This window comes from Onychostruthus taczanowskii, unplaced genomic scaffold (assembly GCF_017590055.1).
Source record: "Onychostruthus taczanowskii isolate IOZ18803 unplaced genomic scaffold, ASM1759005v1 scaffold47, whole genome shotgun sequence".
Lineage (NCBI taxonomy): Eukaryota > Metazoa > Chordata > Aves > Passeriformes > Passeridae > Onychostruthus > Onychostruthus taczanowskii.
The window spans coordinates 3,647,088-3,667,275 of NW_024502236.1; the positions used below are offsets into that span (position 1 = coordinate 3,647,088).

General features: G+C 37.8%; 1 protein-coding gene across 7 annotated transcripts in view; it reads right to left on the reverse strand.

Moving 5' to 3' along the window:
• LOC121341351 overlaps positions 1-20,188 on the reverse strand; it is a 227,271-nt gene that overhangs the window by 84,802 nt on the left and 122,281 nt on the right. For 4 of the 7 annotated variants that reach the window (XR_005953417.1, XR_005953416.1, XM_041414797.1 and 1 more), the window contains exons 1-2: positions 14,922-15,206; positions 7,905-7,953 (exon numbers count right to left, since the gene is read on the reverse strand). The exons of 1 other annotated variant lie outside the window; for it this stretch is intronic. Coding sequence is in view for 2 of the 6 variants with exons in the window: in XM_041414797.1 (XP_041270731.1) it covers positions 7,905-7,953; positions 14,922-14,995 (123 nt within the window). In the remaining 4 variants the exon portion in view is untranslated. Of the gene's footprint in view, positions 1-7,904; positions 7,954-14,459; positions 14,641-14,921; positions 15,207-20,188 lie in introns of those variants that run through there. 2 more of the 7 variants (XR_005953418.1, XR_005953419.1) reach the window with 2 other exon arrangements.

Genomic DNA, 20,188 nt, shown 5'->3' on the forward strand with positions numbered 1-20,188 from the left:
ATGTTGTGCTGGCTTGTAACAGGCAAAATGTCAGGGACCACAGAAGTTTAATTTGGGTGTACTCTGAAAACTTTGAAATCTTATCCAGGATTATCCACCTCCTTGTGGTGTCCCTTCCTCCTCTCTCTTTCATAACTTTGGTCACAGGAGAACCCTATTTGTTTCCTTCTCTGCTCCTCAATTTCTACAATCTCATCACAAGCCCGACATCTATTGTAGACACCCTTATGTCCTTCAAATTCCACTGTAAGCTCAGATTTCTAAACTCTGATTCCTTGGATACTGATCCTCTGTGAGATTTTTTTGATAATAACAAGTCTTCTTAACATTTCCTTGATTTTTAAAAGCAATATAAAAATACAAGTGTGCCACAAAAATAAAAATAAAAAAAAAATAAATTAGTTATGCTTTGAATTAAATGCAGACCCATCACAGAAGAGCAGAAGCAAGATCAGATACGGCCTCATTCCTGCACTGGTTGTGTTGTTGTATTATAATTTTGACCTCGTTTGTCATCTTTAAGGTATTCAAATAGAAGTTTTCAGCACTTTGGCAACCCAACCACACACCAGAAAAAGATCAGGGTACAGGCAACATCAAAAGTGTTGTCTAACACCTGAAAAAAAACCACCTGTGCTGAATTCAGCAGTAGAAAGCTGGAAAAACTTGGGTGGACTGTAAGGAATCAAACAGTTCATGATGAAAGGAAATAATTTGTTCTATTTTTTTTTCTTATTTTTTTTGAAACCCAAAGAAACAGAAAATTTTCTACCTAAGAAGATTAAAAGAAAAAAGAATTTTTAAAGTCCACACCTTTCAAGTGGATTACACTGCTTAAAAATAAGCAGGAACTGACTAGAACGCCTCCTTTCCAAGATTTCTTCTGGCATTCTGTGGTACTACTGCACAGTTTCAACAAGATGAATTTTTCTAAATTTACATTCAACTGTGAGCCAGGATCTGGTGATCAGTTGGCCATGTTTTAATGTTATCTAGATTTGTCTTTCTCTGCAAAGCATTCCCTTTTTCTTTGAAAACTCCAGTTTTCAGTGCACACACAGATTTTTGTGCACAACTTCTACTCGGTAACCTCACATTTCCTAGTGATCTGTACGTAATATGAAACCTGTTTCTACCTAAATTTTATTTCTAGGATCCTTCTTGCTATATTTTAAGACCACATGGTCTTCACTTCATCATGAATTATATTGTTTTACTTTAGCAACTTCTTTCCAGTCCTTAACAGAGTTGGGTGTTTTTTTTTTTTTTGTTTTTTTTTTGCTCTTTTTTCCCCCTCAGTTGTATTCAAAACACCACAAATTGGATTTTTTTTTTTATTTTCTTCAAGAAAGCAAACATCTCCAACACACCCTCTGCTCCCTCACTCCATTTTTTTTTGTTTATGTTTTCTGTTTGCTCTACCAGTTTGCTCTACCAGACTTGGTTGGGATGCCCTGTGTATTTTATCTCCATCCTATGTTTGCTGTCCAGTTTGAGAAGTTCCTGGCAGACGGGGTCTGTAAATTTTCTTTGTAGAGCACTGGTGCAAACAGTCAGCACTCAGTGAGGAAGACACCTGGTTGCTCAGGAGAAACAGGTGTTATTATCATGTTATGGGACATATTCTGCCCTATTCACATCAAAAGAGGAAATCTGAATGTTACTTTGAACACTTTTGACAAGAAATTATCTATATAACTTTGATGACATTTGATGCATTTCTTGGTGTTCAATATCCATCATATTTTAAAGGAAGATACAATATCCGAGTGCAGCTCTAGCTTATACTCTAAGACTCTTCAGGTCACCATTTTTTTCAAAGGTTTGTCATTTCTGTGTTCTTAAATCTTAATTACAATATGTTACTGAACCCATTGGCAAAATACAGACTCCGTGTACTCATGGTTTATGTACAAAGGGATTTGTTTAGCATTAGACACACATTCTTAGCATTGTACATGTCTGTTTCACTTAGTGGTAAGAAAAGGCTAAAGTAAAATCCAAACAAATTTACCACAATGTTCAAATCCTAATTTATCTTCAGCTATTCTAGAAGTACAGGATCTTCCCATGGGCAATTTCTTAGCCACTTAGGAAGCTGTCATGCTGAAGTGGAAATATTTATAATTGGTTAGGATTTTGAGGGTTTAGGTTGTTCAGGGTTTTTCTTTGTTTTGGGGATTTCTTTTGTTTTTTGGGGTTTTTTTGGGAGCTTTGGTTTTTTTGGTTTGGTTTTTTATTTTTTTTTTGCTTTGTTTTTTTTTGGTTTCTTGGTCATCTATCCAGAATTTGCTAGATAAGAACTTCCCATTACTTAAGCTTTTCCAAAGCAAGACTTTCATACCGAATTTTCAGTGGTACATTTCAGATGCACATGAGAACAACGGATGGAGGAAAAATAAAGCAGAGACTTTGCTCTCCGACCAAGAGCGTCAGGAAGGCTGTTCCTTGTTATTTCAGAAAGTAATGGAAGTATTTGGGCACTACAGTAGGAAATACGGCTGGAAACAGGGGCAATGACAAAGGCTGAAAAGGTTTCTTTTAACAATGTCATCCCCTAAAGTAGCTCTTGGCATACAATTCAGTTTGCCAAACAGGAGATATTAATTTTAGTGAAAGAAGCTAAATTTTCCTGATCAACTCTTTACAAGCTGAACAACTAGAAGCACTGTGCATAAATTCCTCTTGAAAAGTTAGAAAACTTTGTGTGTTGGGGTGAGCAGGGTGAAGTAATAGGGAAATGTGGAAAACAGTGGAGGAAATGGGAAGATAGGCCGAAGAGAACACAAGTGAACTTCTACGTGTCCACAAGGCACCACCAGCTATTCTTGTCCTTCCTGATACATTTTGCTAATGACTGCACTTGATTCAAACATTCCTTGTAAATCAGACCTTCAGGATCTCTGATTATTGTCATTGTACTCTGCCCCCTTCTTGCTGTCCAGTGCCCAAAATGGGATATCATGCTCCAGACTACCAACACCGTCCCAGCTAACAGGGAGTGTCTGTCAACAGCAACTGCACACACTGCACAGACATGCATTTTTACTGAGCTACTGACAGAGAGAGAAACTCATGTTCTGCCCCTGAACAGCTAAAGCTCTTTGCTCAGAGATATATAATATCCCTTTAATCACCTGGAATTGGAAGGCAGTTCTATAAGAGACTGGATAGCTCAAAATAAAAGCCTCTCCTAGTTGCCTCACAGAAAAGTGAAACTAATATTTGGAACATATTTGCTTTTCTACACATGTAGTAGTTGAATCAACAGTGATCGGAAAGAGCCTCAACTCTGAAGCACTCGGATAGAAAACAATAGAAATAGTTGTGCAAGACAGGAGTGGATATATTTGTCCTCAGTGCTACAAGTGATGACCCTGCACAAGAATAGAAGGCACAGTGCTCACATTTCTGGCTGAAAGCAGATATTCCTTCACAAGTCCTGCAAAAAGCAGGGCATAATCACTTTGAATGACAACCCTGCTAGGAGCTGTGTCTTTATGCCTTCCTTAAGCAACACTGAAACATTTCAACAGGATGATATTAGGAAGCAGCAAAATACCAAGGGATTTCAGCCTAGTTTAATGGAGGGCTTGGGAGAAGGCAAGTGGTCAGAGCCACCCAGCTGGACTATAGGGTATGAGGCCTCCCTGGTATCCCAAGGACTCTGTCCTGCTGCTGTTCACACTGCTCTGCTACAGACATACACTGCGCAGGTTTCCCAGGCACCAAGGGAAAACCCAAGGGCAACAATTACTGCATGGCTATAGTCAAGATTATTTGCAGTGCAACTATCTGTGTGCAGGTCTCATATAATGTATTTATAGTGGTGTAACACATGCTGACCCCAAGTAAATCACTAAGCACACCACTTCTGATGGTTTCAGTGGTCTTATTTCCATGAGCATGAGGCTTATCCACAGCCAAAGACCTTGAAACTAGATTTTCCATATCATGTATTTCATTTTCTAAGAATGAACATGAAAACTCACAGCTCAAACTGACAATCCATTAATGTTTCACATCCTACAAAATCACAAACACAACTGAAGAAGTGCAAAATATACGTTTGTCACGTGATAGAGTAAGCAGGAAATATTTTTGACAATTTTGCCTCCAAAAAGGTTATTTCTATAAAAATAAATTTATTTGCAAGGAAATATGTCAATTTACTTGTCATTTTAAAAAGCAAGGAGGGTTTTGAAATTGTTTAAATATTCTATTTAAATATTTTCTGGATTAAAAAGTTCTGGTTTAAAGTTCAAAACTATCTTTTTGGTTTTTTTTCTCCCAAAGACTAATAGAGATGTAGAAAAATATGACAAAATGGAACATTTCAATATATTCTGATAGCAAATATGTAACTTGATGTGATTCACCTTCCCCTTTACTTTTATTTATGAGGGGATAGTTTAATACCATATCATATAAATGATAATTTATCTTCTTCCTATTTCAGAGACCAGTAAGTTATGAAACTTAAAAAATCTTGACACACATGATAACTAATTTTGATCTGCCTTCAAGTTTTGTAAAGTCATTTCATCAAAATAGCTGAAGATTTTTTTAGCAATATTTTGAATGTGTCATTTTCCTCCCTGAAATTCTTCGTCCTAGGGACATAATTCTTAAAAATCAGTCTTAATATTAAAGAGTTAAAGAGTATTATTTTTTTTTCCTGTGGCTTAGTCTTCCCAAGACCTTAGCCAAGACTTCTAATATAGACCATATTTTATGGCAACTGATTGTGAAGACACAGACAGAAATCTTTAATTTAAGGTGAAGAATAGGTATCTGGGAGACATAAAAACTGTTGGCAATGCTCCTGATTTACAAGAAAATATTAACATCAACAGTTCAAAGCCCAAGACAAAAAAAAAAAAAAAAAAAAAAAAAAAAAAAAAAAAAAAAAAAAAAGAGAAAGAGAGAGAGAGATAAAATGCAGCATCAAGCAGAGACTCTCAATTATCTTTCTGAGTGAAATAGGGAGCACTGCACTTGTTGAATCTGGAATACTACCTAAAAACAGGATTAGATGTTCAGAAGAGGAAATCCTTGCTAAATTTGCAGTACATAGTAGCAATGGTATGATATATATTTAAGAGATTCTCAACTCTCAGTCACCAACTCCCTGGCCTCTTACAGAACTGTACTGTATGTCTGGGACAGGTTTATAGCCCAGAGGAGTAGTGCTTCATCAGTTTGAGCTACACTGGACAGGTTTGCTGCCCTTGAGGGGTGATACACCTTTGCTGGGTTGTCTCCTGCATCTGTGGGTCAGAGCAGGATCTTTGCCATCTAATTAACTGCCTTTTCCATGCCCCTCATGCCCTTTTCATGCTCCTTGATGCACAGCCCCAAACCACTCTTTCACATCTCCCCCACTCAGGGGGAGTAAAATGCTGTTTTACTTTCCAAATAATAGGAATGTGAATAATCAAAAAGCACTCAAAACTCTGCAGTTGCCAAGGATGCAACCTCCCCAGCATTTAAATAATCTCTTTTTTCCCAATAAACTACTTCTTTTGTCTAACACACCTAACCTTCTATAGAAACTGACCCTTTATACAAAATGGTTATGTACAAAACTGTGAGAGTCTGTCCAGGGCTGGTCTCTGATGGGAACAGCCAGCTCAGAGGAGTGACTATTAACAAGTCTTCATTGCAGCGGAGTGTAATTTAAGTAATTTAAGTAGTGTTCATTTTGCACATTTTCACATCTGAATGTCTGTATTCTTTTAGACCTTTCTAAGTTTCATGTCAAATGGCATTTTGCCAGAAAAATACCCAAACACAACAGTTCAGTGCTAAAATCCTACCTCCTGGGCAAGCAGTGATTTAAATGTGGTTTAATATTAAATGTATGTGTATGTGTTAGTAAATATATCCTTGTAAAACTGTCACTGGAAGCACAAATTTGAAGTCTTTATGCCACAATAGAACATTTATAATATACCATAGCTATCACAATCTATATGCATTAAAAGGAAAAGGTCAGATGTACTAGCAGTATTGATGAAATCAGCATTTTCACTATGATGTTATTAATATCCTTCTTATTGATTGTCATCCATTTCATTGCATCCTCAAGAAGTCCCCATTCACAGACCAGATGCAATGAGCTGATCTGGACCCTTTGTCTCAGAGGCATGAAATTGTTAAAGCCAGAGCACTCTTGTTTAGCAGCACCAGAGCCACAGCAAGATATTATGTTATTCCAGAAAAATCAAACACACAGAGTAATTTGCTACTGAGGTTGATTTTGTATCCCTCACTGAATCCATCAATGCCTTTGTAAGAACTTAAAAGCTGTCAGACAGACAAGCTAATCCAAAAACTTAAGTACAGACAATATGTTGAGTTTTATATTAAAAATTATTTTATCTCAGTGGCCATTTTTCTGACTAAATCTTCTGCAAATTATTCTGACATTTGCACACTTAAAGAGATTTTAGATTCTGCTTAGTCAAGAATGAAAGACCTAAATGAAAAAAGCAAATGCTGTATTAAAGAGTCCAAGAGGAAATATCCAGAAATCCATTTGATTTACTCAGTCTCAGTATTTCCCTAAGATAATTGCTAAGGATTAGACTCTCATTTGAAAAGGGAGCCTACAAGTCACATCTGTGGAAGTAAGTAAAGAAAATATGTGCAAAGGTGTGGCAATATTACACAGGACATCCTTAAAAACCTTCTCTCATAATTTAACAGCCTGGCCAATAGTCCAAGACCCTCAGACTAGTAGATCACAGCCTTCATTTTTTTCAAAACCAACTCAAAATCATAGTTATGAGTACCTCTGCAATGCTAGAAGAGTCAGTAAGAAGGTGGCAGGCACAATATTCTCTTATGTTTACTCCTGGTAGCAGCAGTAACTAAAACTTCTGCAACTGCAAAAACTTACTTCTGAAACAGGGATTTTATTTTAATAACAACATTTCCAGGGGAAATACTAGCTTTGTGAAAATCAGTGGGATATTATGATGAACAGGTTGTTTATTTAGCTAAAACAAAAGATCTGTAATCTTCTCTCAGCAATATTTTAAAGCCTATCACCTTTTCTAATTATTTTCTGACTTATTTGCTTCCAGCTAGTTCAACTAAGGATGCATCATGGAGGCCTATATGTAGAGTTTGTCCCGCTTTCTGTGCGAAGTGAAATTAAAGGTCTATTTTCAATATATCATATTTTTCTAGTTTCCTGATTATTACCACATCTTGAAAATTTGTTTAAAGAAACTGAATCCTAATGTTTTACAATATCATTTATTCACTGCACTGAAAACAAACAAACAAGGAAAACCATACAAATTTGCTACCTGTACCTGGTAAAAAATGAAATCACTAGCAAGGAATCAGCTGTCATGTTTTATTTAATAAGTGTTAATTTTTCTCCAGAAAAATTTTGCATTTTTGCCACAGCTCAGCTATGAACTACTCATGGAAAATCTTAAGAACACAAAGTGAACACAAAATGCTGTTGTCTAAAGACCCCTCAGTTTTACAGTGGGAGTGTTGATGCCTCCAAACATTTTATTACCTGAAAAACCATCAACGGCTTTATAACAATGAATGCAATACAGCTCAGTTTGTATTTGCAAAATTCGCTTTTAAAAACAGCAGATGTGTGCCAGCACATCTGGAAACTGCTTTTAATTATACTTTCCTCAAGTGGGAAAGCAGTAGCTCGTACCCATAGCAAAGGTTTTATATCTGACCACACAAATGCTTGCAACCACCTGTGCTGTACACTGATTTTCATTATGGACTGTATCCCATTACTGCCCTATTATTCCAGAATGCCATTTGAAGCTGTTGTGTTACTAAGCTGCAACAAGTGTGGTCTTGAAAAGACCTCCACTCTACAAAAATGTAATAAACTTGATTGCAGTTAGGGTACTTACCACTGAGGGTATCACAATATGCATGCTCCTCAAGCTGGCTTCTCTTGCTCTGAAAGTCATAAAGGGTATACAGTAACAATCATTATTGCCAGTCTGGGAATTGGAATTTACCAAACGAATGCATGTCCCCAGATGAGATACCTTGTAAGTATTTGGAATTCCTTTCTGGTACTTTTTTCTTTCCTACTATTAATGCAGCTGTATTTTAGTAAAATACTCTGCTGCTTCTGCCATGCTCTGAGACCACAAAAAGCAATTTCAGCTGTGATCTGCCAGCATAACACAATTTCATTTCTGTCATCAATATTTTCATAGGTTGCAAACATTGTAAATTACATTACTTGGTTGGGTTTTCTAAACCCAAACCTTTCTTCCCTACTCCCTCTTGCCCTGCCCAAGTATAACAGCTTTTTTTACATCACAGTACCTCATTTCTCACAATTAAAAAAAAAAAGTTTCAGATGTCTGCAAAACTCCCCTTGTTCACAACACTCTTTCAATATTTTGGAAGGTTGTAATATTGACATGCAAGATTTTGTATGTCCCAGTGGAAGGGAAAGGTCGAGCTTTTGTAATGCTTGGGAGACGTGGCATGCCTAGGGACGCACTCCTCAGAAATGGACACCAGGATGTGCAAATTTGTAAAACACAAGGTACATCATTTTACAAATTATATTTTAGGATAATTTGCTCTGCTGACCTGCACAATGTGCAGGTGAATTAAAAAGCAGCCGAACATTTCTTCAGTATAATTTATACTGCTTAATAATTCATTGCCATGCTTGAAAGAAAGGTTTCCACATAGTTATAGATCTAAGAACCCACATTCACCTGTCTCATATTTTCTGCATATAATTTGGGTGCTAAATTTTGCTGCAACTCATGAAGCCTCAGAAGACCCCTCACCAGACTGAGCCTTCTCCCAGCGCTCTGCCCACAAAACTTCTCCGCACTCTGCCGAGGGCTCTGGGATGGCAGCTGAAAGACACTGGCTCCACTTTGAGAAGGGCTCAGAGCAGAGCTCAGATCCCAAACCAGCCACTTGCTCCCTCTCCACCAGGCAGAACAAATGCTCTGTACAGTCACAAGTGCCTTGGCTTGGCTCCTGCCCTTGCTCCACTCCCCCACCCGCCTCGCTCCGCGCAGCTGCTCCGGGGCCGTGAGGCCCGGTGCCCCCAGCTCAGCACCCTTGGGAGCTGCTGCTCCCTGGGCCAGCAGAGAGGGAACAGCAGGCTTTGCTTTAAGGCACCTTTTTTTCTGGGCATCCTGGAGCCTCACACACGACACCTGGTAGGCATTTCAACATTCAGCTCACTATTAGGCATTAAAGTTATATAGGGGGTGTTCACTGGGTCCTATATACAACTTCTGCAAAAATATCTATCATATTCTAAGATTGAGTACTTTAATAGTCCATAACCCCGCTGCTGTGCAGGCATATCTTGATTTCACACTGCAAATACATTTATTAGCCATGCAAAGAAGGCACAATATTCCTACTACTATTCTTTAGTTATCTGTGTTAACATTTTTACATTGCTAAAAGCAGTGCTGAATTCTGTGAATTACTTAAAAGAAAAAAGGATCATTGTCTACTTTAAAATATGGACACATTCTGAATATAACTTTTTAAAGGTTTTCCAACTAAACACATTTATACGGCAAACAAAGATTGAAGCATTCTGCAGGTCTGTAAAAAAGATAAAAGTATCCTTTTTTTGTTTGAAGATGAAGGTATCTTGGAATCAACCTTATTGAAAGAAAAGTGTGCCTGATTATCAGAACAATAGGCCTAGAATATAAATTAATTTCATCATGCACATACACAAATACAGCATTTTAATGGGGATACAGACATGTAGCTGCACATACTGAACTTCACTTGAAATGGTGATATGAACTGATAAATCAAGGTCAGGAACAAGAGTCATTTCCAGAAGGGGGGAAAGACACGTGAAAGGACCGTAAATAGCCAAAATAAACACTCAGACTCTGCTTCTTTACAGCAAAAGGAAGGCACATTCAAGCCTTTTACTCAGTAAACCTTCCCCTTAGAGGAGTGCCAATGAAGACAAGGAAGCTGCTTGAGTAGGACGGCAATGCTAGTCATGCTAGTGCCATCAAGAATTAAGCGCGAAGAGCAGCCAGTCACAGGGTGCGGGATCCAAAGACACGTAGTCAGGGGGATTCTCTCTGCTGACTGCAGTGGGCACTGGATTAGTCCCTTGCCCTTATACCTCTTTAACTATCCCACTCATAACGCTGTCAACATGAGCTTAAGGATGTGGCTGCTAAGGAGAGAAGAAATGTCTTTGAAGTCATGAAATATATCTAAGATTCTGGATACCTGCCATTTTAAAACACTGAGCCGAGCACACAGCCTTAGCAGCAGGTTGACAGTCTGGAAGCAAGGAGCAAACAGAGGGAAAAAAATCCCACCATGCATCCACCCTGTCTCTCTCCCTCTGATTCCAGGCATTTTGGGTGCACTGAGCCACATGCCCATGCCCAGCCAGTCTGGCAGCCCCTGTGTCTGCAGCCATGCTGGAGCCTGCCCATCGTGCTGCCAATCCCTGAGCCCTCCTGGAAACCAGCTCCGGGGGCTGGTGCTTGCTGCTGCACATATCTGAGGAAGAGAAAACATGTGGGCTCAGGTTCAGGGTGCTGGAGAGGCTGAGCAGGCAGAGGGATTGCTCCCAGGAGCAGGGAGCTGTCGGCAAAGCGGCAGCGCTTTCCCCAGAGCAGGGTGGACGTCATGCCTGTTCTCCCCAAAAGAAAACTGACTGAAAATACTAAAAAGTTTTTGCAATCCTATTGGTCCTGCCAAGGGAGCCTGACTGGCAGGACAATAGGTCTTTGTTCTTGATTAAAAACATTATTTGGGTGCAATAATAATTTAAAACCCAAGAGGAATAAGATTTTGTGATTATAACCAGACAACTTCAATTGAAGCAAATGTTTTAAACAATCAAGGTTTGGTAGAGAAAGAAGAGAGAGGGAATAATAACAACCTCTACTATGACTCCATGTAGCCTTCATCCAGCCAGTACAATTTTACTTGTATTCTGAAATCAATGCACCATAATCACAAACCAAAATCGTGATGGCAGTAAAAACCCACATACGACACATGCAGATGTGGAGGGATTCCGTGAGGACATTACATTACTGGATACTGTGAGTACTCTGCCTGCTCTGTTCTCCTTTTCCTATGAACATAGAGCAATGCGGCTATTCTAATTCTGAAAAATGGGAAGCAAAGCAAGAAAAAAGTGGAGAGAATTTGTGTTAAATTGGATTTTCTCGTCTACTCCTGTAGTTTTTATCACCCAGATGACAAAACATTATCATTAGCAGTTTATACCAAAAGTTAACATTTGCCCATGGTTTTCTATTTTCTCTAAACCACAAAGGTTGGAGCCTGTTATACACTCCCCTTATCTTACTCTGTTACTTTAGAATCTAAGAGCGCACTGCGCACATTAATCTTTCATGGCAGAGTTCACTGAAGTTCTGCCAAAATTCAATAATTATGTTCCATCCAATCCAGCAATTTATTTATCTCATTGCTGGAATTTAGAATATATAGAACAAAGTGCTTAGTTTGTATGAATTAAATCCATGCTTTAAAAACCCCAAAAAACTAACAAATGCATAAGACAAAACAAAACAATCCTGTTTCACTTCTAAAGTTTTAAAACACACAACAGAATCTACTGAGAAATAAAGCTATTTTTACAAGAGCAGTGTTTTCTTCATGAACTGAAAGTGTTCCACGATGTTTAGTTCTTTTTATTTCATATAAGTGAAAGTATTTTATAAATACATTTGTAACTTTTATTCAAAAAGCATAACAATAAGTACCACTTACGCTGCACTACTAAAATATGAAATATTAATGTCTAATGATCAATAAAAATACCAACTAAAAAGTAAGAATTTCTTTTCTGAATGGAAAATATTTTGATTTACTGCACTGAAATGGGGGTAACTGAGACTTCAGCGTCTCTATGGAGCAAAATCTAAAATACAAAATTACAATGAAGTTAAGCTTTATAATTGCACTCTTTCATTATGTGTTTGCAAACAAACATAAAACATAAAGCTCTCCAAGTAGGAAGATTAGAGACACATTATTCCTGAGGGTTGTTAAAAACAAAAATAGCACAGTGGAGAATACTTTATATTCTTCACCTTTTTTAAAGGCAGGAAAAGTAACTAACCAGTTATTTATCAACCTATTTTTAAAGAAAAAAATAATCTACTGGTTTTGGATTTAAAAATATAATGCAGTGTCTATGTATTTCAGACTTTAAACTTATGAATACAGAATGCTGACTTATCTGATGACAACATGACTTTTTTGTGTGTTCGTATAGATGATAGATTTTTTCATGAAGGAAAATATTAATTTGGTATTTGCAATCAAAAGTCAAATTTATAATGTTTTAAATTTTTATGAAAAACTTTGTTGTTTCATATATTAGATTTTACATTTCAGTCATGCTATTAGAAAAAAAATTCTGGATTTAAAAACTGTTCACAAAGTTTGTGGAGAATAACTTTCTGTGATTTGTAACACAACCCTTCACCAACAAAATAGAAAAGAAAAACCTCTAGAAGTAGTACACTAACATGTGTTCATTATTTCCCAGTAAAACCTCCTAGGCAAAACTAGTAATATCAGCGTAAAACATTTTAAAGTTATTTTTGCAGTAACAAGGTGGGTATGTGCATATTTTAAATTAACAGTACCTAACTCAGTAACCCAGGAGGAATTACTTCCATGCACCAGCAAATAAATTCCATAATGATTTGCAAAAAATTCTACTATCACATTTACATTTGCACCAAATATGATAATTTTCTGGCAATGCTTTAGATTAAAATAGAATTCAACAGTGATGTATTTTTCCCCACTGTAAAGCTCTTCAAAAGCCCCAGAAAAATACAATTAAGTTATATGAGTTTTATTTTACCATAGTTCTCCATCTATTCTTTTGCAACATGTTCATCTTGTCTGCTTATTTTCATTGCAAATACAACGTGCTATAGTTAAACTTGCAAGAGGTTTTTGAGTACTGTAACTCAGTCTGCTGCAACGTAACAATGAACAAACTCTCCCAGCCGAGTTACATGAAAGTACCGATTCTGAGCAGTCTGTAAAGCTCGAGCTTTCCCCCAGTGTAGCTGTGTCTTGCATTATGTAATAAAGGAAACACACACACGCACGCACAGACACACACACCCCACCTCACAGAAAATACGGTTTAACAGAAGAAAGACAATACCTGCAAAGCCCATTTTAACAGCAGCCAGAGGGATCAAGGCTGGGGGCAGGGGGCAGGGAAGGTGGGAAAAGGCTGTTCCATATCGATATTGCTGCCGAAAGATGGTGTTGCTTATAAATAAACAACACACATAGGAAGGAACGAGCAGCCCCTCGGCTACAGCCAGAAGTGCAGAAATGTTAAATAAAAATACCTGACAAAAGTGCTGCATAATTCATTTTGTCTTTACGTTGAACACACATGGAAACTACACTGTAGAGCATACACAGTATGTAATAGGAGGTTCTTAATTTCCAATTCACAGAGTAAATTCACAGAACGTTCAAGTGTGCAATAATAATGTATTCACTTACAGTGCCAAACTTGTTTATATAATAGCAGCAAGGAATAACTCATTTATTGCACTGATGAGCTCCACAAATTTCAGAACTCCAAGCACACTTGAAACATGAACTTTTGCAGCTCCTTACTAATGTTTAGACTAACTCCCTTTCCCCCTTTTTAACAACAAAGGACTACCCAGCTCCTGTTCCCTGTCTCGCAGATCAGACCCATACCCAGATTTCAAGGAAATGGGATAAATCCAAAGGCATGTCCAAGATTTTCCTTGCAAATTTCCCCCCAGTGGACCCAGGCATGTATTTTTTTAAAATAGATATATCAAAAAGCTCCACTTATACAAAAATTCGAACAAAGAAACTTGTCCAAAATATCATTACTTACTGTTCACTGAGAATAATTTACTGAGATTAAAAGTTTAAAGTTTCATCTGCTTTACATCCACAAGTTTTTAAGCAAACCCTAATACTGTATCTTGCTTAAATGTGACAATTAGTGCTGCTTTGGCATGTTGAAAAATACAAAGATACCAACGATCCTCATTATGCCTTAGCTCCCTGTAGCCTGGTTTTTGGAGGTGCGTAAACTGCGGAAATTTAGAATGATAATAGCAACAATTTGGTACACAAGGAAAATACAGACCCTCCCCCCCGAATGCTTCAGATATACTGTATAAAGTCATTTTGACATGCCTACACAACTGGTTGTGGCAGCTTTCAGACATGATTCCTAATCACAAAAAAATGCTTCAGGTTCTTTTAGAGAAAGCTTGCCTTGGGAAGTTGATTTTGGCCAAGCGCCAAAATCATGTGCAAAAGGGGCCCTCATTACCAATTCATGGCAGCCTTCAGCGCTGACAAAAAATGTGACCCAACAGGCTAAAGCAACAACTAAAATTAAAAAGTATGAGACAAAGACAACTTACTTAATATTCCTTCCATCGCCACGTTAAACTTTTCCGTAATTAAACCCTTGTTAGTTCAAAGCAGTTTTCAACTACTTTTAAATGATTGCACAGGCAGCCAGTAACAGTGGAAAGCTTTCCCTGTAAATTCTCCCCAGCCACTCCACTTCTAACAGCATTTGGGTCCGACCGCAGAACTTTTTTGCTCTGCGCCTCTGCAAGAAACCCCTCTCCAAGAAGAAGCGAAGCGTCCGCGCAGATTCCAGGGAAAACTAAGCAGATCATTACAAGCTTTTGCAAGCAGTAAAGGCATAGGAGGAGTGAGGAGGAGGGAGGAGAGAAAGGGCTTGAGACGCAGGAGCAGCTATTTCCTAAACTTTCTAAAAATCTTATCAAAATGGGCATGCAAACTTGAAGCAATTGCAATTAACAGCGCTCGCTGCCCCACTCTCCCATAAAAGCAGATTTGATACACAGCCTTACCTAGATGTCGTCTGGTTTTTCTGTGGATCAAAAAGTTTCCTGCCTAAGCACAGAGATATTCTTTCACAAACCATAAAGGGCCCTTTTATTAATCCAATACTGTAACAGCCCACTTTCTAGACCACGTTGAGAGCAGGATGCATCAGCTTTCGAGAGAAAAACAGTCTTAACATACAATTAGTGGCAGATTGTATAATAGAGGATTTATCTTAAAGAGTGAAAAGGCATTTTTTAAAAAGCAAAGAGGGTGCGGTCAGATGTTAGGCTATCCCTGAGAAAAGGGGCCTAGGCTGCACTAGTACCTAAATACTAGCAGAAGCTTACTGGGAAGGGAGCCAATGGAATGACTTTGTTTGACCCAGCTGCCAATCTCTCCTGAAGCACTGCGCCAGACTAAACACTGACACTATTTTAACTCAAATCAGGCTACAGCAGCTGTTTGCTTTCCGGCTCTCAGCTATGCACCATGGCCATGATGACTCTGCACAGCACATATGATAGAGCTGGGGCACTTCTGCTAAAATATGTTCCATGTTTGGGCTGGTGGTATAGAAGTGGGGGCTGGGGTAGCTGTTTAGTTGGGGGAGGGTGCTTCCTTTTTTCTTTTTTTTTTTTATTAAACAATATATCTGCCTCCATTTCCCCTAAAGTCAACTAAAAATGAGATTTGAGGTTTGCAAAAAATTCAGAATTGCAAGTCAGGGGAAGAAGAAAAGTTTCTGCTTGGGACAGACAAGAATCAGAATACATTGTAAAGGAGTGTGTGTGTGTGTGTGCGTAAGCAGGACTCCAAAAATCCACCTACTACTTCAATTTATTTATTTTCCTCTTGTTAGGCGCTCTAAAATTGGTCAGTATAGAATTAATCAACAGACTCTGCCTCTCATTTTCAACTGTAAAAAGAAAGTTTAAATGTATAGGTATATGTATATGTACACCTCAGGCATTTTTATACATAAAAAGCAGGCATTACATGTGTGCATAAGAGCACACATATACATATGCATCCTAATTCTGATCTAAATTACACCAGTGCAAATTGCAATGTAAGCAATAAAGTTATTACAGGTTAAAACTGAGGGTGGAATTCAATAGCCAATTTACATATGAAAGCATATGAGACGGAAAAAATCCATGGGCATTAGTAGAAACAGGCGTATGGCATGGAGGCTGGCATGTCTTTTCTAATTCAAAAAAAGTCAAAGAGATACAGCAACAGAAACAAAGCACATCCACATTTAAAATCAATAGAAGCTTCTGAAGCACTGGGCATGTTGTACAGTTCAACATGGCATCTACAGGTTTTCAGCACTTACACCTAAACTTAGACACAGTATTTAAATCAAAACATCAATTCCTCTCACCTTGCTACAGAAGGTTGCTAGCTAGTCTCAAAAATTGCATGTCATGATAACTTCCGTAATCAATAAAAAAATTAGAAGAATACACCCACCTAAAAGCAAAGGGCACGGATAATGAACCTAACCCTTTATAGTTAAAATAAAAGTGTGTGGAAGGTCTGGATCCTGACATGTGAATGCCTTCAGTAAGCGCTGCTGGGTATCTCCAATTCAATATGTATACTCAGTAGAGATAATGGAGAAAAAAATTATTAAACAGAAATGGAAAAAAATAACAATAAAAAAAATTTATTCTGTAGAAGCTGAGCCTGTTGTTCTGTCACAGGCTGTTGGCGCCAACAGATTTCCATGAGCTGTGCAACAGCCTCCTACCAAAACCCAGTAGAAATCATTCACATTGCACAAGCTCAAATTGCACTAACTACCCTCACCTCTTACTAGTTCTCAAGTACATTAACAGTTTTAGAAAAGATCCTGGAAAAGATCCCAAATAACCCGCCATTAAATGACAAATAAAATTACTAATGGCTAGTACAACAAATGTCAATGTTCCTATCTAACATGAGAATTGAAATGGAAGAGCAGACCTGCATTATGTCCGAAATGCCATTAAAAAAATGTGCAATTAATACAAGAAATGCAGTTACCTACACCTGAGAAGTCTGAAATCTTAAAAGGGCAGATAGGTGAGACAAACACAACAGTTTTTGCAGTATGTCTCCTCTCTCTCTCCAGACAAATATTTATCACAAGATGAATTTGCAGGCTCCCTAAAGAAAATGTAACTCCTCAGCAAGGAGAGTGTTTGCCCTGTGAACTCACATCTCACCTTGCCCTGCACTAGAGGTAATACTGCAGCAATATCTTTAGAAACACTTTAACAACAATGAACTGAGCACGGCTGGAAAAGAACAGAAGTACAAGATAAAAAGCAAAATACAGGCTGGAGTGAAGCTTTGCCAGCTCCTTGAGGCAGAAGAGAAGGTAGTATGGCCAAATCAACAGACAAAATTTGAAAATGATGGGAAAGGAAGGATGTTCTCAGTGAAGCCAGCAAGGAACGTATCCAAGACAGCAAGGAACATATCCAAGGCAGGACAAGATCAGGATGCAGATAAACTATGGTGGATAGACACTTTAAACATTGTCATAAAAGAATTCTTAAGGGTGGAACACAAATGCTTTTCATTCAAACACAGTATAACTAGAAGTAAGCTTGCACAACCTTCTCCTTCTTGAAGAGGTCATTGAAAATTTATTCCTGTTTCAGTTTGTAAGGACGGGTCCTATTGTCAAAATTGTTCCAGGGTGGCTGCAGGAGGGGAAGGTAGTATCTGGCATTTCTTTCACTTTTAAACAAACTTTTTTCAGCTTTGGGCAACAAATTAAGAAACACAGGGAAGCACTAGAACCAGTAACTAGTAGAGTTTTGCTGACAAATACAAATCTCTTTCCTTACAGAAAGCTGTTTAGAATTCTTATTATCTAATAAATGAAGCATTAGTACAGCTAACCATATTTGCAGTTCCTGTTGCATAACAGAGAATCCTTTTAACACCAACCAGAGATTTCTGGTTGGTGTTAAAAGGATTCTCTGTTAGAAATAAGACATTCATTTTCTACCCTTGATTTTGAGGTTAGGGACCTGAGTATGTATGCAATTACATCATGAGCATTTATGCCGACTAAACCTCTTCAAGTTGTTGGCCAATATTGATCAAATTTATGATTGGAGGTTTCAGGTGTATTTTTTAGAAAATCAGTAGTGTTGAGATCTCTGTTCCACAAAAAATATAGGTCAAAAGAAGAGAAGAGTGAAATTCTGTTGGTATTCCCACTAGTAAATATGGAAAATCTGTGGAAGACAAAGAGCTAACTGCTTCATTACTTCATGTTGAAAACTTCCACCAGACTCACATACTGTTTTAAATATCAAAGTTCTGTTAACCCCAAAAGGTTCACAAGAAAACAGGCTTCTCTGGTCTTTTACTGGGGAGCTGGTAGAAAACATATTGAATATATCATCATCCAGCATTTGGATTTCAACTGCTCAATTAGAGTGACTTATTTTCTACCATGTTGCTTCTATGTTTAGAAGCACAGCTTTGGCCTAGTGCTTTATGACTGCATGATTCCTCACTTTAAGATAATTATAAAATTCTAATTGATTTGAAAGGAGTCAGGATTTTGTCCCTTTCATCCCCAAGCCTTAAGTAAATTGTCAGGGGGTCCCAGAAAATGGTGTCTGTCAAGAATTGTGCAGGTTGTGGTCTACTTATTAATTACTGTGAGGTGATCAGTAACTTCCACTTGTGCATCAGACACTTCTAGAAAAGATGATGGCCAAACCTATGACATAACACTGTAAGTCAGTGGCATTGGAGTCTCTGAGCTCCCAAAAGGCTGTGCATTTCTTCACAAACTGAGCCTTTTATTATTTGAACCTTCAATAACCATCACTGCTAAGCTGGAAGCCTTTCACTAGTGAGAGTCACTGGGGAAAGAGAAAAAAGAAAAAATTAAACACAGAATAGAACATACACTTCACTGTTTCAGTTACTTCAAGGGAGCAAGTTAAATTTCCAAAACTGAAACTGACTTCAAACAAATTTATTTCCCTACCTACTGCATTAGCACATCACACAGCACTAATTTTATTAATAAGCTTCATTTATAATATGCTTATTGAAGCTGGAAGACAATGGTGAAATGCAAGAGGAAAAAGAAAAGGAAAAAAAGCAACAGCTGCCTCCTTGCAAACAGGAATAAATGCTATACTCTCTATTAAAAAGTGAGAAACATAAATAAATCCAAGAGACAGTCACCTATTCATGGCAAAATGGAACCCAGATGCTAACAGCTGAGAAGAAACTTGCCCCAGAAATTCAATTGCATAACTATCTTTCATTAAGGATTTTTGTAATCCTCTCAGTAAGCCAGTGCTCACCACACCATCACCAGCAGTAGTGCACTAGGCTTTTCTGTTCCATTTGGTTAGGAAATCTGGGCTTGCTGTAGTCCATACACATTTTTAAACAAAAGCAGAAAACATGGCAGTGACTTTTGGAGCTATGGAGTTGGTTTAATTCAGACTCTAAAATTAGTCTTGCACAATCTCATCATCTCCAGATGCTCCTTTATGCTCATAAATCCACTAAAATGTTTATATTGTCTCATGCAAAAGGGTGAATGCCTGCTGAGGACTGTTGCTCCAAGGCAGCAATAACTTACTATGTCTTTTCTGTAGCAAGTTGCAGTGGTTTTTTGAAGTACAATCTATAGACATTTGCTCTTTCCATCACACCTCCCACATTTCTACAAGCCACAATATATTTATGCTTCAAGACATCTTCTGGAACAAATCAGTTTTAGTTTTGAATTAGAATACAGTATGACATGAGACAGATATAGCTGGGGTTTCTCCTAAGGAAAAAAAAAAAAAAATTGTGTGCTTTTAGAACAGACACCAAGCAAATATCAAGCTTGCATATAAGCCTTAGTTCCAAGCCAAGGAAATAGCTACCATATGTATTAAAAAGTCAGTATCAAACATAATTAGATTAGATATAACACAACTGGGTCCCCAAAGACCACCATCCAATCTCACTCATTCCTTCTTTGGGACCAATTATCATGTTATTATACTGAGTAGTGCTGAGAATCCATCAAGGAAGAAGATCCTATTGTGTTGCCAGACAAAAAGGCAGTTCTTGTCTCAAACATCATCATTTTTGTCAATCAAATTCAGCATTGGAACATAAGATGCCTGAGCTCATAGACAAGCTTATCACTGTTCTCCCACCATCATAATTTCTTTGGTGGTTATGATTTCTGAAAAAGAGAGGCATTTCCCAGTTTTTCCTCTGCAAGTAAATATCTTTTATGGACTTACTTTCTATTACTTTC